The 21,920-nt window shown below is 35.8% G+C and overlaps 1 protein-coding gene and 3 long non-coding RNA genes across 12 annotated transcripts; 2 read left to right on the top strand and 2 right to left on the bottom strand.

Annotated features, from left to right (window-relative positions):
* Positions 1–5,133: 5,133 nt before the first annotated feature.
* LOC149050256 (uncharacterized) lies at positions 5,134–8,414 on the top strand. Its single transcript, XR_016183730.1, has 5 exons — positions 5,134–5,270; positions 6,824–6,906; positions 7,524–7,584; positions 8,003–8,094; positions 8,281–8,414. It is a non-coding gene; the product is annotated as an uncharacterized LOC149050256 (long non-coding RNA).
* On the bottom strand, positions 7,607–16,889 carry LOC113665359 (uncharacterized). 6 transcript variants are annotated; one of them, XR_016183728.1, is made up of 9 exons: positions 16,525–16,889; positions 16,174–16,244; positions 15,677–15,781; positions 13,833–14,083; positions 11,014–11,080; positions 10,350–10,435; positions 9,233–9,416; positions 8,241–9,006; positions 7,607–7,844 (listed from the first exon to the last, which is right to left on the bottom strand). It is a non-coding gene; the product is annotated as an uncharacterized LOC113665359 (long non-coding RNA). The 6 variants fall into 6 exon arrangements; XR_016183729.1 differs by lacking the exon at positions 8,241–9,006 and having other exon boundaries at positions 16,525–16,852; XR_016183724.1 differs by lacking the exon at positions 7,607–7,844 and having other exon boundaries at positions 8,087–9,006; positions 16,525–16,852.
* Positions 16,890–16,892: 3 nt separating this feature from the next.
* On the top strand, positions 16,893–21,908 carry LOC113665372 (uncharacterized). 4 transcript variants are annotated; one of them, XM_089196693.1, is made up of 6 exons: positions 16,893–17,104; positions 18,108–18,201; positions 18,692–18,741; positions 19,707–19,980; positions 20,139–20,221; positions 21,318–21,908. In XM_089196693.1, the coding sequence occupies exons 4-6, from the start codon at positions 19,716–19,718 to the stop codon at positions 21,414–21,416; spliced, it is 447 nt and encodes a 148-aa protein (XP_089052819.1). In that variant the 5' UTR covers positions 16,893–17,104; positions 18,108–18,201; positions 18,692–18,741; positions 19,707–19,715; the 3' UTR covers positions 21,417–21,908. The 4 variants fall into 4 exon arrangements, with proteins under 4 accessions (XP_089052819.1, XP_089052817.1, XP_089052818.1 ...); XM_089196692.1 differs by having other exon boundaries at positions 16,907–17,104; positions 18,692–18,772; XM_089196691.1 differs by having other exon boundaries at positions 16,906–17,104; positions 18,108–18,741.
* LOC149050255 (uncharacterized) lies at positions 17,250–18,135 on the bottom strand. Its single transcript, XR_016183731.1, has 2 exons — positions 17,998–18,135; positions 17,250–17,888 (listed from the first exon to the last, which is right to left on the bottom strand). It is a non-coding gene; the product is annotated as an uncharacterized LOC149050255 (long non-coding RNA).
* Positions 21,909–21,920: the final 12 nt, after the last annotated feature.

The raw sequence follows: 21,920 nt of genomic DNA, 5'->3' as shown, positions 1-21,920 counted from the left end.
TAAATTGGAGAAGTTAAAAATAATTAATAGTAGGGAAAAAAAAGAAATGATTAAAAGCGGGAAAAAAACCCGTTACTCGATGATGCAAATTATGACCTTGAAAGCAACGATTCGAGAAACGTTTTGAATTAATATCGTTTAAAATTGCGTGATTTTTTTCATAAAATATACATCAAATTGTTCCATACACTAGATACTTTCTACCTACCAAGTTTTCCTTTAAATACCCTTGCTTCCAGCAACCTCAAAATATACCGTGAACCGATGAAGTGACGCGCGTGATTGATGCCAGTATAGGCATAAGTGGAGTAAGTTTGGCTCATCATATCTCCTAAACAAGCAACGTGACTTATCTTTTAAATTGTATTATTCGAAACAGGCATTAGTAGGGAACATTTAAGGAAAGTTTCAAACAAATTGTTCGATAACTCTTTTTTCTGAGGAATCACCTAAGGGGAAAATATGTTTGGATCATGTTAGCTCGAGTGCGTATTTTTATAACTAAAATGATAAGATGGCTACTTGTTTCTTAAATTTAACTGAGCCGTAATCACTGTATATCAAGGCACCCTATTTCGTTTTTCGGCTGAACGACGGTGACTTAGGACCTTTCAAATGATTTTTTGTCGGCCTACCTAGGTTAGTAAATCATATGAATTGCAAATAAGCTTTAAAATTAATATTCATATTTGCACTTGGTCTTGCACGTGGAAAGAGCTTACGGACTACAAGAAACTTCGGCGCCTTTTTCCGCAAATCTGGGGCTAGGAAAATACGGTATTTCAACACTGTTACTTCAACTGGATATTTTCCGTTCATGTGTTTTGCTTCAAGATTGCCAAACCGAGTGGTTTCTCTTCAAAGACAAGGATCAGTGACGTCATTTTGTCACGACTTTTCTCAAGGTAAATAATCTACGTTTACATACATTTTGTGAGAAAGACAGTGTTCATGTTTCTCTTTGTTAGAAAGGAAAATCAAATTGCTTCGTTAAATGTTAAAGGGAGTGGTTTGTTACACACAGTAGCGCGTAACACAAATCCTAAATGGCGGCCACCGCCATGACAGTTCTTGTTGAACTACGTGACTTTTAGGGCGGCAGGAGCAAAATTCTTCTTTTAATTTTTCCTTCTAACTTTTCAATTTGTTCTTATTTTTAATATTTTATGAAGTTCTTTATAATTATGGTATTTTAATATTTAATTCGTTTTAAACGTGTTTGTTTGTTGTTATTTTTTTTTCTTAAACAATAATATTGAAGGGGACTAATGTCAAACTTGTTAGCTTTTGAAGCTTTGTGTCAAACTCGATGTTTTCAGAAAAAAAAAATTATTTTTACTCCATTAAGATGCGATCACTGATACTTGCCCCGAATTTTGTACCAGAATAGCAATTGTTTGATATTTTTTTGCATTAATCTCTATTTAGATATTTGATGGGTATCATTGTCTTTTATTGACCTTTTTTGGAGTGAGAACCTTTGATCTCAACTATCAAGTGTCAAATGATTCCTGATCGAGACAAATCCAGATTGAGTATGCCTCGAAAATTGGCTTTTCTCCAATTTTGTAGGGCTTCTATTTTAGATTTCTGACAAATTTACTGGTCCCACAATTTGTTTTTTTCAAAATGAAAAATGTTCTATTCTTTTTATTGAAACCTTGGAGCCTTACTGTCAGCTGCCTTAGGTCTTGAGGCTTCAACCAAATAAAAATTGCCCAAAACATCGATTTTTTTTCATATGGTTTTTTGTATGAAACCTTATAAATATTAAATTCAGTTTACTCCAAAAAAATCCAATTTTTTTTTTTGGTTTTCTTTTTTTGATTAGTGATGAATTTGAGTTTCTGATAATTTTGATCTTTTCATCTTAACCAATTAAACCCTGAACCATAAAAGTCAAGTTTGTGAGCTATCAGCTCTTGAGGCTAGTCACAATCAAATTATAACTATTCTTTTGAGACAGGTGGTTCCTAGAGTTTTTTTTTCTAGGATTCTTCCTCAATACTCTGATAAATTTTGGGCCAGGCTTTTTCATTAACAATATAAGAATTTTTTCATTTAATTTAATAAGTACCTTGGAACGTCACTCTCATAGGGTTCTTTTCGCTTCAAGTAAAAACAAAATTCAACTTGTTACCAAACCTTGTTTTGTGTGACAAATTTATGAATGCCACAGTTTTGTACTAAAGGTGTTATAACAAAAATGAAGTCTTTTTACATATTTTTACTAACACGTCAATGCCTATTTCTCTTATGCCTATACTCTTATGGCCAAAAGCTAAATTCAAATTCTCGATTATTTTTCGATGCTCGACTTTTTTTTTAGTAAAACGATAATACTGTAGGGGGCCTAATGTAAAACTTGTTGGCTTTTGAAGCTTTGTGTAAATAAAACTCAATACGGTCCAAAAAAGATAGTTATATTTTATCCAATTGATGATGCACTTATCATTACCCTAATAATCTTGTACCAGAGTTTTTTTTTTATATTTTCTTCATAATTCTCTTGTTATATATCTGATGGGCATCATTATATTATATTCACTTTTGTGATGAGGACCTATGATCCAACCATCAAAGATTTAGCATGGGTCAAAAATTTACTTTTCTCGCAATTTTTAGGTGTTCTATTTTAGATATTTGATAAGTTAAATGTTCCCACATTTTTTTTTTCGGAATGAAAATTGGTTGAAACCTTGAAGTCTTACTGTCACCTGCCTCAAGACTTAAGGCTACAACCGAATTGAAAATTCTCAAAACACTGATTTTTCATATGATTTTTAAAGTAGATTGCTGGAAAATACTCTGAATATTTTGCACCAGGGTTTTCTGTTTTTATAAAATTAAAAATTTTGACATTTGATTCAGAAAACAGCCTTTGAGCCCAACCGTCAAGCACCCAAGCTCTTTAATACTTTCACTAGATACAGAGTGGTCCTGAAGCTGATACTTTTTCGAAGTACTTTTATTTAGATCTCTGGTAAATTTTTCAAAATTTCAGGTCTTTATTTTGTTGATGTAAACCTCAGAGCCATATGTCAAATGTCTTAGCTTTCCAGGCCAAAAAAACAGGTCCAATATCCCTAAAAAGGTTAATACTTTTCATTTTCTTATAATTCCTTCCCAGATGATAATTGCCTGACCCAAAGTAACTGGTACCTTGTTTTCAAAATCAAATCTTTTTTTTTTTTCTCGATACAGCAATAATCTGATAGTCCTCTGTCAAATGTTCTTTAGGCTAGAAGCTATTGCGATATGCTCAAAATATTTGTATATCTCAAGTCTTATTAAAACATTTTTAGGATTCTGGAGTTTAGGAAGAGAGTTTATCTGTTACTGATACATGCACTTTTTTGTGCAGTAATTCAACAACAACAAATTAAAAGGGTAAGAGTGCTACAAAATTGATATAATTTTTCAAATTGTTCTTGACATTGATCTTTAACCTTCGGCTAGGTTTTTGATATTCGGCAAGGAACATACAGCTAAACTAGCAGTTGTGATAAATACAAAAGTAGAACTAGTTGATTTAGTTTCAGAACAAGGACTGTTGAGCCAGTCATAATTTCTTAATTAAAATCTTCTACCAAAGATAATTACCGTATAATAATCTTACAAATATTTGTTGTCACAAGCCGGATAATTTGCTTTTTGTTATTTTTCAAAAATGTCTTTTGGGAATTCTAATATTTATCTTTATTCATATATTTACCAGTTTTCACAAATTTTCACGCACCATAATTGCTAGTTGCGTCTTAACACTACCGGAAGTTGCGAAAATCGATGGATTATTTTACATTTTGGCTTTTTTCTTCGAAATATAAATAGGAGCACAGTGATAATTGTGTTGTAAAGTTTAATGAAGACGCGAGAAACGATAGAAAATAGAATTAAAACTTCAATCAATTTAATTAAAAAATTTTTAAGTTCCCAACTTCGTCATGATCTTATAGGAATTGCTAACTGACACTGAGAATAACTGTGTTTTGTTATGTGACTGTTAAATTTTGATCTGTCAGCTCAAGATTAAATGGCCCAATCCCTGAGGACGAAGACCGCAAACTCTAAAACTTAAATTCATCCCAAAAACATCTGCAAACTTCTCGAGCTTATTAGAATATTCATAACGATCGTATTTAGTTTACTAGTACATCCAGCTAACCTTTACGTTAGTTGGTATATTTTCCCAGCGCTTAGGATTTCAACACTAAATTATGCTCGTTTAATGGGGATTTTATATTTTGCGCGACCTACACTTAATCGTTATCTGTGTAAGGTCTATGGCAGTTGTTAACATCTCGTATATTTTTCTTTTATTTTAAGACTGAGCGGCGAATATCTCTGATGCTTCAAGCAAGAATCAAACAAGAAAGCCTGTGGTCAGGATCTATTTAGAGGTAAAAAACAGATGTAGAAAGTTTCTTCCGAAGATCCGGCGAGTTAAAGCGGCACTTGAGGACCTTAAGCCAGATGTAAGCAAAAGTTTAAGTTTCATCACGATTTTGAGAAACATACTTAATTATGGGCTGTTTAAAAATTAAAAATTTTCCCGCCAAAAAGGTACAAGCGCCTTTAATGCACATGCGCCAATTGTTTTTTTAATTCATTCTGTAAGTAACAATTGTTCAATAATGGCAAATTTCCCCATCAAAAGGCTGAAAAAAATACGATACTGAAAATTAAGCATGCGCCGAATATTTTTTTTTCTGAGTCGTTTTTATGATTTACAGCTGGCGCTTTAAGAGATTGGTGTCGCCCGAAATATCTCTTCCTTAGTCTAGATCTGTAATGCTAAGACTTGGTCCCCAAAAAAGAAAATAAAACTGTTTCGGACACTGGACTGTCTTTATGCGCTGATCAGATGCATGTTTGACTTTACACAAGATATGGGAGACTTAAAGCTGGCTCTTTATGGGGCTGGTACTGTCACCCAAAATATCTCTTCCTTAGTCTAGATCTGTAATGCTAAGACTTGGTCCCCAAAAAAGAAAATAAAACTGTTTCGGACAATGGACTGTCTTTATGCGCTGATCAGATGTTTGACTTTTTTCAAAAAATGGGAGACTTATAATTAAGGCTGGCCCTTTCAAGAGCTGGTACTATCACTCGAAATATCTCTCTTTCTTAGTCTTGATCTGTGATGCAAAGATTTGTTCCCCAAAAAGAAAATAAGGCTGTTTGGGACAATGGATCGTCTTTATACGCTGATCAGATGCATGTTTGACTTTGTACAAGAGATGGTAGACTTAGGGCTGGCCCTTTAAAGGGTAAGTACTGTCACCAAAAATATCACTTCTTTAGTCTTAATCTGTGAAGACTTGGTCCCCCCCCCCCAAAAAAAAAAAAAAAAAAACTGTTTCGGACTCTGGACTGTCTTATACGCTGATCGGGTGTTTGACTTTGTGCAAGAGATGAGAGACTTAAGGCTGGCCCTTTAAGGGGCTGGTACTGTCACCCAAAACATCTCTTCCTTAGTCTAGATCTGTAATGCTAAGACTTGGTCCCCAAAAAAGAAAATAAAACTGTTTCGGACACTGGACTGTCTTTATGCGCTGATCAGATGCATGTTTGACTTTGTACAAGAGATGGGAGACTTAAAGCTGGCTCTTTATGGGGCTGGTACTGTCACCCGCTATATCTCTCTCTTAGTCTTGATCTGTGATGCTAAGACTTGGTCCCCCCCTCCACCAAAAAAAAAAATGAAACTGTTTCGGACCCTGGACTGTCTTATGCGCTGATCGGGTGTTTGACTTTGTACAAGAGATGGGAGACTTAAGGCTGGCCCTTTAAGGGGCTGGTACTGTTACCCAAAATATCTCTTCCTTAGTCTTGATCTGTGATGCAAAGACTTGGTCCCCCCAAAAAAAAACTGTTTCGGACACTGGACTGTCTTTATGCGCTGATCAGATGCATGCTTGACTTTGTACAAGAGATGGGAGACTTAAAGCTGGCCCTTTAAGGGGCTGGTACTGTTACCCAAAATATCTCTTCCTTAGTCTTGATCTGTGATGCGAAGACTTGGTCCCCCCCCAAAAAAAAAATTGTTTCGGACACTGGACTGTCTTTATGCGCTGATCAGATGCATGTTTGACTTTGTACAAGGGATGGGAGACTTAAAGCTGGCCCTTTAAGGGGCTGGTACTGTTACCCAAAATATCTCTTCCTTAGTCTTGATCTGTGATGCTAAGACTTGGTCTCCCCCCAAAAAAAATAAACTGTTTCGGACACTGGACTGTCTTTATGCGCTGATCAGATGCATGCTTGACTTTGTACAAGAGATGGGAGACTTAAAGCTGGCCCTTTAAGGGGCTGGTACTGTTACCCAAAATATCTCTTTCTTAGTCTTGATCTGTGATGCTAAGACTTGGTCCCCCCCCAAAAAAATCAACTGTTTCGGACACTGGACTGTCTTTATGCGCTGATCAGATGCATGTTTGACTTTGTACAAGATATGGGAGACTTAAAGCTGGCCCTTTATGGGGCTGGTACTATCACCCACTATATCTCTCTCTTAGTCTTGATCTGTGATGCTAAGACTTGGTCCCCAAAAACGAAAATAAAACTGTTTCGGACCCTGGACTGTCTTTTGCGCTGATTGGGTGTTTGACTTTGTACAAGAGATGGGAGACTTAAAGCTGGCCCTTCAAGGGGTTGGTGTCACCCAAAATATCTCTTCCTTAGTCTTGATCTGTGATGCAAAGACTTGGTCCAAAAAAAAAAATAGGATAAAACTGTTTCGGACACTGGACTGTCTTATGCGCTGATCAGGTGATTAACTTTGTACTAGAGATGTTTTGTTTTGTTATTTATTTTAACACAGAATTCAAGGAAGAGTGCGATATTTAATCTATATTTACGTCTTGGATTTCAGTGGACTGTAATCGCCTCCATGAGGTGTCCAAGGCAAGTGGTTTGTTATCATTAAGCTGCACGCAATCAACTGAGGCAGAAGCACACAATATGAAGGCATCATTTTGGGTATTTAATGTCGCAGAACTGGGCCTCTCGCAGCCCACGTTCAGTAAATCAGAATTTTTTTTTTTTTTGTTGGGGTGGAATTTAAAAACAATCGCATTTCCTTAAAGTGCTGCCCCAGCGTTACGAGTTCAGTTTACGGCCCACACGCAGCTCTTCAACAAAATCGCTCAATGGATACGTTTATCCGCAACTAACAATGGAACAAAACTTCTTACCGACAGCCAACTAATGTAATATAAAATTCTAGAGCTTTTTCGGAGCAAGAAGGGCTTGAATAAATTATTACGCCATAATGAAATTTAACTTTTATCCTCCTGGCTGACAGAAGAGTTAAAGCTCAGAAAAAAGAGAAAGGGAGAGAAAAAAGAAAAATCATACATCGACGCAAAATGGTACAGCCCTTACCAATGAAGATGGTCACAATTTGAAAAGTGTTATTAAACACAAAATCTTTTTCTCTGATGGAAGACTTGTCTGTTAGCGTGGCTATGTAGTCCATAATAAGTGCTGTTTTAAGATTTTCGTCCTTCGTTTCCACACAGATTACACGAAAAATGACCACGTCAATAAAAGCAACCTAAGACAAGTTTCATCCTTGGTAAGGTAAGCACAACAAAAGATTGCGTGATGGGCATTTTTTTTTTATTATTATTTGTAAGAGTTGTCTGCCTTGTGGAACCAGCGTCTTCTAATACGTATATGTATTACGGCTGACGTTTGGTGAGCACAGGTCTTCAATCCTGTTCTGAATTTTCCAACCATTCTTGGGAAACTGTTGAAAATACCTCATCGACTCCTCAGTTTATTCCTGTGTGTTACAAGCCATACTTAATATATTCACCCGTATTTTCGTCTTTTGGATTCTGAAAAAGTACAAATCATGGTTATTGTTTTCGAGAGATTTATCAATGTACATGTGCAATATGATAAACCGTTGTGCACCTCATGAAAAAAAGAAACGCAGAAACCAAGAAAAAAAAGGTAATTCAAGACGTAGTACGCTTTCCTTTTCCCCTTACAGGAACAGCGAAGGTTACAAGTTTAGAAAGGTCATGGGAGACACATGTTGACATTACCGGGGTAATAACAGTTGAACAGAAACTTGTTTTTGAGGTGAGTTTACTTTATTGTTTAATGCTAACATATTCATCGTTCTTTTTTGTTGTGGTGCAATGTGGTACTGTTGAATGCAACGAATGTCCAACTGTACAAAACTGTTGTTGTACAAAATAAGAACATATTGTGCATCATATCATTACATCGTGGGTCATTCATAGTTCTTCTTTCTTCCTTCCTTAGATGTTAGGAAGAACGACCACCTCAAGAAACCAAACATAAGTTGTCAATCTCAGAAAGGAAGCAAAAATTGGAGGTCGATCCACCTTCGTCCACAACTTGTGATCAAAGGCAGATTTTAGTATTTGTAAAGCTGCTTACCTCGTGTCAATAACACCGTGTAATACGCATGTGTGTCAAGACAGACATTTGGTTACATGAAACGCATGCTTAGAAAATAAATGTTCGTACCACAAGGTAGTCAACCTTTTTAAAGATTTAGGAAAATTGTCTGCAAGTGGTGGGTGCGGTGGGGGAGGTTGGATGATGAAAAACAACTGTCTAAAAGTATTTGTAATATTACTCTATTAAAAGATTGTAAGAAAAAGATTGTATTACCATTGTAATTGTAATATAGATTAAAAGATTGTATTGTAATACTGTACTGTAATAAAATTTTTTTTGTATCAGAGCTAAGAAAACTTTCTAAAAGTGGTTGGTGTGGTTGTAGATAGTGGACAGGAAACCGTGTATGGTTTCCTTCCAAGGTTGATAATTGCTAAGTGCCGTCTTATAGAGGCGGGGGAGGGTGTGGTGGGGGATGGCGGACAGATCGAACCGCAATTTTTCATTTTATTCTATTGGGGGTCCACCCAATTTTGCTTTCTTTCCAAGATTGATATTTGTCTCTGGTCTTATATTTAAGGTGATCGTGTTCCTTGGTATCCAGCTTTGGGTGGTTGAACAAACCTGCAAAACAGGGAAATGAAATCAAGACCAAGAATTTGACCCCCAATTTTCTTGCCTTCCTTTCCATGGTCTTCTTGTATTTAAAGTAAATTGAATAAAATTAATAACATCGAAGCTATCAGAGTAAAAGTTAAAGTTCTCCAAGAGAGATTGAAAATACTTTTTCCATTTTTTTCTCCTTCTCTGGCGATCTGAAGTAGATTGCAAAACAAATATGTCTAATCACCTGAGGAACACAGGACGCCAGTCTTCAAAATGGCTTCTTCATCGAGCAAACCTTACTCCGTTGTGTAGATGAGCTTTTCATCGATGTGATTATTGTGGTAGCTTTTTTCCTCTGAAAAACAGCAAATTTCACCTGCTTTTCCTAATAGATTCTCTCTTAGGCCCAATCTTTATCGTTCGGCAATCTGCAGAAAGTTTAAGATTACAAATGCAAACTACTTTTATATGGACGGACAGAAAATAAACGTAATATGACACAATACGAGATCAGGTTCAGTGTACTACTTAAGTCTTTGAGTCTGAAAAATCCAAAAGCAAAAATGTATCAGAATGAAGAACGCATCTCTTTTAAGACATTAACTAAACAGCGATGAAAAGAAAACAGAAAGAGCGAAACTGTGAGAGAAGAGCGAAACTGTGAGCGAAGAGCTGTAAAATCCCTCGGAAAAACGTGAATTTTGCTTTTGGCATGAAATTTGCATATCATAACTTCCGTTTAGCATGTGGCTTTCCGAAATGGCTTCACAATTCTAAATGCTGTAAAGTAAATTTTACAGTAATTATCGACAACACGAAAAACAATTAAGGCGAATTTTAGGCCATGGAGAACCACGTGCGGAGTTGTATGACGTGAATTTGACTGATTTAATTTAATTTTATTCATTTTTTTAACAATAAAATAGACAGTAGCTGACTTTCTAATTGCTTGAATTACATATTGAAGAAATAAAAACAAAAACAGAAATAAGTGTGTTCTCTTTAACGTGTGCTCTATAAGATGGATTTGACGAAAAAAAAAAAAAAAAAAAAAAAAAGGAAAAGCGAAAAAGCGGGAAGATTTCAAGAAGTTCACCAAAGCGAAATCTTGCAGTTATTTTGGACCTTCGTGCAGTTCAATTTTAGTTTGCCCTCAAAGATAGAATCAACTTTTAAAGCTGTTTAAGTCCTAATGTGATTTCTTTATTACAGAGATCTCACCAAAAGACTACTTATCCAAGCAGGTTCAAGAGGTAAGATGATAAACGATCAAAAATAAGTGGACAGCATCTCACTGTCAAACTGAACGTATAACTTGTAAAATATAACCATGGACTCAATAAGATGAACAGATTTCTAACCTGTAATCAGTATATAAATATATCATCTTGTAACCTTCAATCCTGGTAGAAATCATTGACTACTCTTCAAAGAAACCATTGTTTACCTGAAGAAGACAGTTTGAGCAAAACTTATTGGCGGGTGGAAACGTCTGCCAGCTTGATAAAGTGTGTAAATTATTTAGTACTCAAATCTAAGGTAAACAGCTTAAACTAGAAAAAAAAAGGGAAAAAAGTGAACTCCATGTCACTGCAGAGTAAAACTCCATATCACTCCCCTGGTCAATTTTCCCACCATCCCTCTAAGGGGAGAGAATTCGATTCTAACCGAAAATTCTAGCAGAGTATTCTGGCCCAAAAAGCGGTAATAATATATCACAAACACTACACAATTATCTCTTAGTAAGCGTTACATCACCAAGATAAAACTTTCAAATAGCAAAGTAGGTAATGAAAAGCCTTAAATATTATTGGTTGCAACACTTCTTTACCACAAAGAGCTAAAGGCCATAACGGCACGTTCTGCTCTAAAGAGCGAATAGGAACATAAAAACTGCTTAACTGCATAGCTAGAATAGCCAGAATAGCTAGAATAGCCAGAATTCAAGAGTGCAAAATCTGTGTCAATTTGGCAAAAGATATTGATGTTAATAGACTTAACTTCCCCCAAAGGCAGCTGACCTACCTTCTTTCTGCCCCATCCAGCCATGGGTTAAGGTTTTACATTGCAGTACAATGGGAAATACAGGTCCCTAAAAGAAATAGTACACAATTTTTCTGATGAATACTTGCTGTGAATGATAAGTGGAGTGGACATGTCCCTCCATAACAAGTAGTACTGTCGACTTAAGAGAAATTAATTATACAAAAGCTCAAATTAATAAACCTTATTTGCTGGTTAAACATATAACAGGCTCTGTTTTTTGAAGCAACAAGCAAAATGTCTGCAGCTTGGAAATATAATTGAGATTAAGTTATCCTACAAGAATAATATAAATCATATTACCCTACAAACCAGTAAAATTGTAACCTTAATCAAAAGATCACCTATCTCTGAATAAAACACACTCTTCACAATATCTATAGACCCCTTCTAGCACCTTATCTACAGTCACATGGTTTGGCAGTTTAGAAGCAAGTTAGCTAATAATACTTCCACAAGCTTCTTATTCTACAGTGAGTACTTTGCTGATTCATCTACTTTTGTGACTCTTCCTTAATATGCACACGATCCCCTTGTTTACAACTGCAAAGTTTGCCATTTTACCTTGAAAATTCTCTTGTTATGAATTTTTACCTAATCTGATGCGACATGGCATGATACCTACACTGTTAATGGTATTCAAATATATTTAACTTGTCTAACACCCTCATTCTATAACAAAATCTCCTCAGCAATACACATCCTCTGCACCCAATTTACCAGGTTGTATTGAATTCAAATCCACTACAGCTAAGACACCTCACAAAATGTGTTTCTAAAGGAAAATCAGCCAATCAGAATCATAACAATTTACCATATGATTGTTCAAACATTTAATTTATCACCAATCATATAATCAATTTCACGTACTTGTATCTGTATCCCTTTTAATAAAATAGCTGATAATGTGAAACTTTCTACCCATAGTGCTAGAGATGAGTTTTTACTCTCACACAACGCTGTGAAAGTGATTTTAAGACACTGTCTGATGGACTAGTTAAAATATCTAAAGGTAAATTATTTCATAACCTAGTTGTAGCAGCTGACAAAGCCCTGTTACCCTAGGTTTTCAAGTTGGTATTGAAATTCTATAAGATACTTCTAGAGTGCATGGGAGAGTAATATATAGATGAGTCATATATGCAAGTACAAGATAATTCAATGAACTTTGATAACAATTTGCTGCTCAACAGGGAGCCAGTGTAAGTGCTTAAAAATCAGAATTGTGTGTAGAGATTGTTTAGTCACAAGGCACACAGCACAGCTTTTTCTAATGCACTGAGTAGCGTGTTATAATTGTTTAAATGACAAGTAACTCTTCCCACAATATCAAAGATCAAATACAGTATTGTGCAAGCAATAGATAGACCCTCAAATATTAGGTTAGGAAAAAGATCTTTAACATGCCACAAAGTGGACACTAGGATAGATGATATACAATGTTCAAGCTCACCTAAAGCAAAGATTGCGTCTAGTTATCGATTGAGATGTGTGTGTGCTACGTTTTGGACATAAACTTAACAAGGAAGTTTGCCACGGATTTATCTTTGCAAATTGTTTTAATTCACAATATCTCGAGGTAAGGTTATGAAGAAGCATTCTAGTCACCAATTTGGAGACTAATTTTCAGGATTTGGCTTGCCAAAGTGAAAAATTTAGTCATATTGGAGCCTGTATTAGGCACAATTTTACGCCTTGCTTTAGGTCTTTATTCTTGGTAAGTTTAGTGAGTATTTCTCATTGTTTGTATTCATGACTTAACTCCAGCAAAGGAGTGTGTTTGCAAACCTGTTGTGTATTTCATGAATGTTAATAAAGGATGGATCATTTAAATCGCATGGCAAACTATTGGGTCTATCCAGAACAAAATTTCGAGCACTAAGCAGTAAACCGACGATTACTAGTCCAAATTTTGATGTAAAAATTCAATGTAATATTCTCTATTCAATGGAACTTTCCCTCAAAAACCCTTGCATTGTCATTTAAACTTTCACACGAGATTTCGATGAAAATTAGTGAGGACAAAAAACAAAATTTGCATGTTTTGCTTGCGTTACTTTTGCATAATACTGTACAAGTTGAATCATTAGATATGATGTCCATACTATTACAGCTTAAGTTATAGCTAGGGATTCAAAGTATTGTCTGATTTCAATGTTGGTGAGTTTACATGGGTTTGATAAAGTAACCAACATACAGAAACTTTCTCAAGACCGCTCTTAAGATTTCTTTCGATATCTATTGATTTCTTTCAAAAACTTCATTTCCCAATGTTGGTTGCCCAAACTTAGGGTGCTGCTCATCTTCGATTGCAGCTTATGGTAAAATTTCCATACAATCGCATACTATTGTAAAACAAATCTGTTTTCCCAATGCCAATGTATTGTTTTTGTTATTGTTTTCTCTATCCAAGAACTGAATGCATAATGTAGTATGGGACTGTGTGGAAATTTTATCATTGCATTAAATCAATTGTGAAGCTACATCTTTTTCAGTAAGTTGAGACATGAATTTGAAGATGAGACTGAACTTAGCACAATGTTTTACTGGTTTGTAAGATGTGTTAATTTGAGGCTGTAGCAACTTGAAGGTAAAAAAGAGTACAGCCTTTCATTTGTATTATCAGGTGAGGGGACATGGTGTGACGCCACACCTAAAGGATCCACTGAAGAATCTACCTAGTGAGTTTCTGCCCCATACAAAAAACCTACGCTAAAAATTCACGAAGCCAGTAATATTAAATATCACATGGGTGAAATAAATTTAAAGAACTGTAGTTTTTTAAAGTTTTCTTTACCTACCTCGTGCTGACAAGTTAACATCTGGCATACATTTGGAAACATAGTCTTCATCTCTCTGTTTTGTGGCCCCTCTTCCTTCCACCCTATATCTAAATATCACTAAGCCAAGGAAAGTTGCTGAGAAGCTGAGGGGCTTTTTACTTCCGGACCTTGTGCCAAAGCAAGATGTCATTTCCCTGCAGTTCTCACAACCACCTGCCGCCATGTTCTACCATGTTGAAATGAACCAGACTTTGTCCCAGCTCTCCTCCCTAACAAGGAAAACGCACACGTTTCAAGGACAACAATGCGTGAAAACGTGGGAATTGCAGATACTGTGCGGAAACACGTAAGGTTTTCCGACTTGACATGTAGGAAGAATTTTCATCATTTTCCTTACATATTTTTAACATATGGATGCTTACTCAGGACAGACAAGGAATAAGGTTCAATGCTTACTAAGTTTCCAAGTCAAGGATTTATCTTTCAGACTTCAAAAGTGAAAAAGCATTTATTTTTTTACATCAATTCTGATTTTTTCATATTACATCCATTTTTAAATCACGGTGATCCTTGTAATCTGATTGGCTCTCATGGGTGCAATCAATTCACAAATAACATTATTTTTTGCTCTAAATGGCACCTTTTCCCAGCCAATAAGGAGACTTTACTAAAGTACAACCAATTGGAGGGCTCAGAGCAAGAACAATCCCTTGATTTTTCGACCATTTTTGAAAGTGTTCAGAAGTAGTTGAATTTTGGCATGTGGACACTTTCAAAAATGGCCGAAAAATCAAGGGATCGTTCTTGCTCTGAGCCCTCCAATTGTTTGTTTAAAGAAACCAATCAATTTGCAAGAAAAACAACTTTTGCAACTTTCTACAAATCAGCTCAAAACTAGATCTACAAAACATTTGTACAGACTAAAACTCCTGTATCTGAGCGATTTCAAAATGGTTGTAATAAAGTAGTAATTGAACTCCATGTCATGCAATTTTGGGCTGAAATCATACTTGATTTCAAATCAATTTCATACTGTGCATTGATTTGTTTTTGAAATCAAACATTTGATTTCAGACCAAATTGCACTCCACCCAGTTCAATTACCATTATACATCTTCATTGTAACAGGATGATCCTAAGCAGACAGTCAAAGAAACATTTCTACATAATTGTGGGTTGATATCACTAACAACTCTTCCAGGAATGTTGTCTCCAAAGAAGCAGTTTTTCATCTTCAAAGAAATTGTTAAAGAAAAAACTGATTTAAAAATTGAAGAGATAATTGAACTTGATAATTCATGGCAATATTTTACTAAATTGTTGTCATTGTCATGGGGCACAGAAATGTGAAGGCAACAACAAATTGTAAAAAGGCTGATGTTTGGAGAATTAGCCCTTCGCTCTGATGAAGGGCTAATGCTCGAAACGTCAGCTTTTTTACCCTTTATGGTGGCTAATTTACATTTTTAACTCAGTTGTTAACACTAAATTACCTGCTATACTCTCTGACCGACGCAGCACCACAGTTTCTTTAGAAACTTACTTCTTTTTACAATTTGTTGTTGCCTTCACATTTCTGTGCCCCATGACAATATTAATTAGTTCAATTATCTCTCCAATTTTTAAATCAATTTTTCTTTAACAATTTCTTTGAAGATGAACAACTGCTTCTTTGGAGACAACATTCCTGGAAGAATTGTTAGTGATATCAACCCATAATCATATAGAAATGTTTCTTTGACTGTCTGCTTAGGATCATCCTGACTTAAGGTGTGTATAACATCACTACACATGAGTAAGGCAAGAAGTTAAACTTGAGCTTTATGCATATGTGAACAAATCAAGCCATTATTCTCTCCTACTCATTTTAATTAACTTTGATCATGAAGATCCCTTGCTTTTGCTTTCTTTCCAAGGCTAATATGTTTCCTTAGTCTAATTCTAGACTTTGTCTTTTGTGGTGACAGCTGTAAAGAGATACAAAGAGTCATAAAGGCTTCTCCCACCAAAAGACTTGACAACATTTTAATGACAGGATATTAATTTGATACACATGCATAAGGACAAGAATTCATACTGTGTGTCAACCCACACTTTTTTCTCTTTATTGCGGGTTGACCTTTTCCCTTGGTATCTTACTTGAATGGTAAGTTGCTAACTAAACTTCAAAATTGCAGATATAATATAAAACTTTAAATCTTGGTCATACATATGTTTCCCACCAAAACTTTAACTTCATGCATATCCACGCCTCTCAAGTGAGCCTTAACCACAAACTATTACATACAGACTTTTCCCCCCTTAAAACTTTCAATCTCACACACGTTTTCATTGAACTGCACCACATAGTTACACTCACCAGAATAAAAAGCATTCTTGTCTTCTTTGACCTTCTTCAAACTTAAAACCTTTGTGGAACCTCGACGGTGTCTGAATGACAATATGAGTAAAAAGATAAACTTTCAGACCCCTACAATTTTACATGAACATGTAACTCTCTGAAATGAGGCTGAGTCAGGAATAGAGCATTAAAATAAGCTCAAACAATTTGAAATTGGCCTGTTTTATCCGCGTTTTTAGATCAACATATACGCGAGCGGTACTGTACTGTACGAATACTTAATTGTGACGCGACGATTGTAGCTATTCATACACATCACTTTATCCTGAGAACGTAGTACTCGAGGTAACAACACAAATTTTAACGTACTTTTCGGACAATAGCTGAGCAAGACTCCGGTTGGGATCTTGAAATATTTCAATCCTTCGGGGCAAGTTCACAGTTTTCCTCTAAATGTCTCAACTCTCAATCTTCGAATGCAGGGAAACAATTTCCTACCATCTCCTCTTCCAGGCTTGTTGGTTTTCTTGTCTCCTTCAGTTTTAGCCATTATAAGCACTTACAAAAAGTAATCATAAAAAAAAGCATTCGTAAAGGGAAGTAAGGCAAATTATTTACATGCTGCCCTCTCAAATCGAGCCAAATATACCCAGTTCAATCCACCATCTTGGATATGATTTAAACATTAACTCAGCGTACAACCTCAACTCACTTTCCCCTTTATATATGCTCCCTTCTCGTGTCTCTTTCTAAGTCAAGCCGGAAGTTTCTCAACGTAGTCTAATGTGTCACTAAATGAGGACTCGATTGCAAAAGGTCTGCAAGGCAAACTCGGTTTTAAGTGCTCGGGGTCTGTATAATGACTGACCTCAGAGGAAAATATCGCAAGTTCCCTGGTAGTGCGCTATCACGCAACGTAAACGTGAGGGACATCAACGATATGGGAAAGGTAAGAGGCTGCACAATAAACTAACTAAGAGCTGTTATCGAACATCGTAAACGAGTGCAACGGTCTTGAAACTTTACGAAATTTACCACACCGGTGGAGTTAGTTAATTAGTGGGAGAGGGGACGGGCCTCGGATTTTGTAGATCTTTGTAGACTATCATTTATTATCTAAACTGACGTAAAACAGTTCTATCACTTGATCAGGCGGATGAACTAAAACTAGACTGAACTTATGAAATTATGAACACATGTTCAAAGGCACATAAATTATGGCCATTTGTTATTTCTTCAAAAATCTAACTCACATTAAAATAAATTCCAGGCGTCATAAAAGTAGAGAAAATGAAGAAATGAATGGGTTACAAACTCCTCTAGAGGCGCTTTTGTAGCCTAAAAATTACATCAAACATCTCCTGCAATGCTTTTGCATTCACCGGTAAGATGGTTATCATCAAATAACCTTTATGTCCATTCTCTCTGAAAGAATAATCATGAAGCCTTGATAGGATAGTTGTTTCGGCCATCGGTAGAAATTTGCCCATGATGTTCGTGCATGCATACGGTTCATCGCGTCGATTCTTTCGTTTTAGAATTTGGGGAAAGTGTCATTATTTTGGTTTAATTGTAATTGTCCTTTATGAGCGGCAAAAGTAGTTTAATTTTACACCTCCGCTTCTGCGCTTCCTCCTTTCCCGGAAGTATTATTCCAAGCGACGCAGCATTAATCTGTGACGGAACAAATTTCGACGCATCTGGCAACAGGATCGACGGCACTAACACCCCCACTACGAAGAACATGAATCATGGGTTAATCTCTTGCAATCGTTTGGATGTCTTAAAGATCATGTCACCATTGTGTACTTTCTATTTTTAAATTTTTCTGTATGACCATACCTTAACCTCGTGAGAAATGACTGTTTCACGCATCATAGCCCTAGAAATTTCCTCATACGGAAGTGAACATCAAAATCAACCGTTGACTTTTGGATGCTGCACTGTTATAGGGATGACGTAATTAAAGGGGAAATCCCATCAAATAGCCTGTATATTGTGAGTGCCACGTAAACCCAAGTGCAGAAGTGACTGGTGGCTGAAAAGGTAAGTCGTTTGTATAGAAAGGGAAACAGGTCACGAAACCAATTTTACAAACATATCCACCACGTCCAAATTTCAGTCAAAGATTTAATAAGAAACTTGTTATTCTCGGTGCCAAATGGTTTTGGCTGCCGAATTATTTTAGACAAGGAGTTGGGTTCGCCAATTTTGAATTTCTGTCGTTAATGTCATAGTTAGATTATAGAAGGGTCTGAGCTATCGACGAAAATTTGATTCTCTACCTAGAACTGGACTTTGAAATTTTTCGGTAATCTTCACAGTTTAAGTCTCTGACTCTTTTGGTGAATGTTTTCAAAATGTATTTTGGTGACGAGAGTGCTCTGCTGCAAGATTTGTGGCCATCAGAAAATTCGCTTCGTCATCGATATTTCTGGCAAAGATTTCGCCGATTTCAGTTTTCGATCTAAATCCTTAAACTTCAGCAGTCTCTATTTTCCAGTGGCCTCTTCTTGTCTTTTGATTTCGTTTTCAGGAACCTTAGTGAAGAGCTAACATCAGAAAGTCTCGAAGCTAACGATCAGGGTAACTTCACGCTCTTCAAAGTTTGTATCTGGTAAATCTGTAATAGTTCCACTGATTTCACATTTATTCCATAGAAGCTAGCGTTCTTTAATCTAGAAAACTCTGGGAAAGGTAAGTGCTATGACACCTAAGCCTTTTATTTTTTCTTGCCTTAAAAACTTTTAGTCGTGAACTTAGGCATCGGAACCTTCCCAGACAGAGTTGCAATATTTTTTTGTTCTGGAAAAATGTGATTATTAAGCGAATTTTCAAATGGGGGAATCCACCGAGTAAAACAAAGTCAAATTTACTTTCAGTATCGATATGCAAATTTGTCGTTACAAACAAATCCTCGAGTGGCGGAAACAAAAGAAAAAAGAACCCCTTCAAGACAAAACAGAAATACACATCATAAGAAAACTGTAGCATGTTGTTCACGAAGAGTTCAGGAATTTTCTCATTAAAAAGAATTCTGATGCGATCCTTGAGAGGCTTTCCGAATAGGACTTCCCATTGGCCACATTGCTTTCAAGGGGGAGGGGGTAGGGAGTTGGAAAAACTTCTGCAATTCAAATCATATCAGAGTGGTATTTATTTTTAGCAGAGTATTTAATAAACTGCAGACAGTAAAGGCTTTCTGAAACCAAAGCTTTTTAAGGGTTGATTTATTCGCAACGCGATCAGTACTAGTCCACAATTAACTCTTATAGCAATGCAGAGTTTTTGAACGAAATTAGCACAGGATTAGCGCTAATCAGTTAAAAAAAACCGAAAATAGGAATTGATGAGATGATCTTGAGATTTTACAGCCAGTTTTTGTTTTTCATCAGGAATTATTTTTGAGAAAGTGATATTCAAACAATAATTAAGCTCCCGCGCCCTCTACATCTCCTGACTTCCTCCTAGATTCTCAATAGAACATTTTTAGATTCCATCGTTTCTTTTTTTTTTAATATAATCTCGTTCTTTCCCCACTTTTTTTTTAGAAAATAATAATGCTGATTGAAGATCTCTCCCACGATGCAATCAAGCTACTGTATGCCTTCTTAAATGATGGAGTTGGCACGGACTACAAAGCTCTAATGACGAAGCGCTTTTCGGACCTTTATTCTCTCGCGGAGGTCACTGAGATTGAAAAGAGTAAGAGTCCAGCTAAAAAATTACTCAGCGACCTAATCAATCGGCAAATAACAGTGGAAAGGCTCCTAGAAGAAGTGGAAGCAATTGGAAACATAAAGGCCGTAAAAATTATAATGGAGGGTAAGAGTGATTTGTTATGCTTCGTTTAAACAGAGTAATAAACGTTTTCTTCCATCTGCGAAGAATTGAGCCACATGTGAATTTGAAGCGTTTTCTCGAAATACGTATTTTTTCCAACCTTGATCCAGCAAATATTGAATTTGAGAATATTTACACAGACGTCACGAAAAGAGGGATAATTCTTAACTTGCCGGGAGATTATCAATTTTCTCCACGCCACTCCACTGGACAACCACAGGAGGTACGCGTATTGTCTAAATGTTTTATCTACACAATAACCGCTAAAACGTTCTCAACACTTGTGTCATAACAAAGCTGGAAAAGTTTATTTTTGTATCTTGGCTGACAAATAACAAAGGATTTGGTAAATGATGAAACGGAAAAACAAGGCTCTACATTTTAACATAACTAAAACATAGCCATTTTAAAGAAGCATTTGCATTTAAGCTTAATGTTACACATACAAGAATATATTAGCAAAGTGTAATAAAAAGTCTAAAGAAGATGCCACCATGTGATCACCTGTGTTTATGTTTTGGCTTGTTCCCAATTTTTTGAGAGTAAGCCAATTCATAAACATCGGCCGGTCAATGCTCATATAGATCCAGCAGTATCTTTAATATTTCTTTGAAAATTCAAAATTACATAAGATTCAAGCAATAGAACTCTTTTTCCCTGTTTACATAGCTCCATCTAAAGACGAGAGAAGTTTACATACTCTCATTTTAACACACCTGTCGATCAGTAAGGATACGGATAATATCTCGGTTATATAAAGACATTTCTATTAATCAGAAAGGTTACAAGCCCTTTACATAAGCAGTACAACATAGTCAAGAGTAAATCCAGTAGTAATCTCGGCATTCTGTAAATAAAAGTAAATTTAGATAACCGATAACAACAAATACGCACTTGGAAATTTTTCAAAGACTACAAATTGCACTTGTCTTATGGGCTCGTGCAATTTTGTTGTCTTTGAAAAATTTACTCGTGTTTATCTACATCAAGTTTCACTCGAAGTCATGTAATTTCCTACACAAGTTTTCTGTTGTAACGAAGTAATGTTAACTCTAACGGAACTGATTAGTTACTTCCTTTCGTAAACTGATTCAATAGCAATAATTTATCAAATTAATTTCAAACAGAATATTTTTACTTCACTCACTCATTAAGATATTTAGTTGAGTTCTTTCAACGTTTTATTCTCTCCTCATTTAATTCTAATTGATAAACACTTTAAGTGAATTCCTCGCTTAAATACGGTATGTGTTTACAGTTGTGGCTATTAATCAGAATCGAATCAATTTGTGATCATTGCACTAATTTGATCTTCCCAGCACACAGATGCAGTATTGATGCAGTACCCTATTTGGGAACAAGACAAAACATACTACAAAGCTCCTGTTCCGGAAACAGTATTCAATCCTTCACATTAGAGAAATGAAGATTCCGTCATCACGAAAGGATGATTCAGTCTTACAAGGGAACATGTATATCTAGTGTAAGACATATCAAAATGACACAACTTAAGTGCTGGTAGTAAAATTTGTTAGAGGCAAAGCTGTAGGATAGTCTTAACAGAGTAGGCGATCGGCTTTTGAAAAGTCTTTTCGGGTTAAGGGGTCTTTTTAATAAGTGTAATGGCTATAATCGCTTCATTTATTTTCCCAATTGTTTTTGTCTAAATTTCAGGTGTCTTAAAAGGCAGTATTTCATACCATAAGCTTTATCAGGTTTATTCACAAACCAACTTTCTTTCCAACATTTTCCTTTATGCACATAGACACTTGGAAATGTCCACTCAACCTTTTGATTTACATTCAGTCTACGACTTTAAAAAGGGCTCTTTAACTAGTGATACATTTTTTTAATAAGATTAAATACATTTTTATGCTTTAATCACCGAATTATTAAAAATTTTTCATCACAGAGTATGTTAT

The sequence above is a fragment of the Pocillopora damicornis genome, chromosome 2 (assembly GCF_964200805.1).
Source record: "Pocillopora damicornis chromosome 2, jaPocDami1.2, whole genome shotgun sequence".
Lineage (NCBI taxonomy): Eukaryota > Metazoa > Cnidaria > Anthozoa > Scleractinia > Pocilloporidae > Pocillopora > Pocillopora damicornis.
Note: the sequence above shows the minus strand (reverse complement) of the source record. Positions and strands in the feature narration are given on the sequence as shown.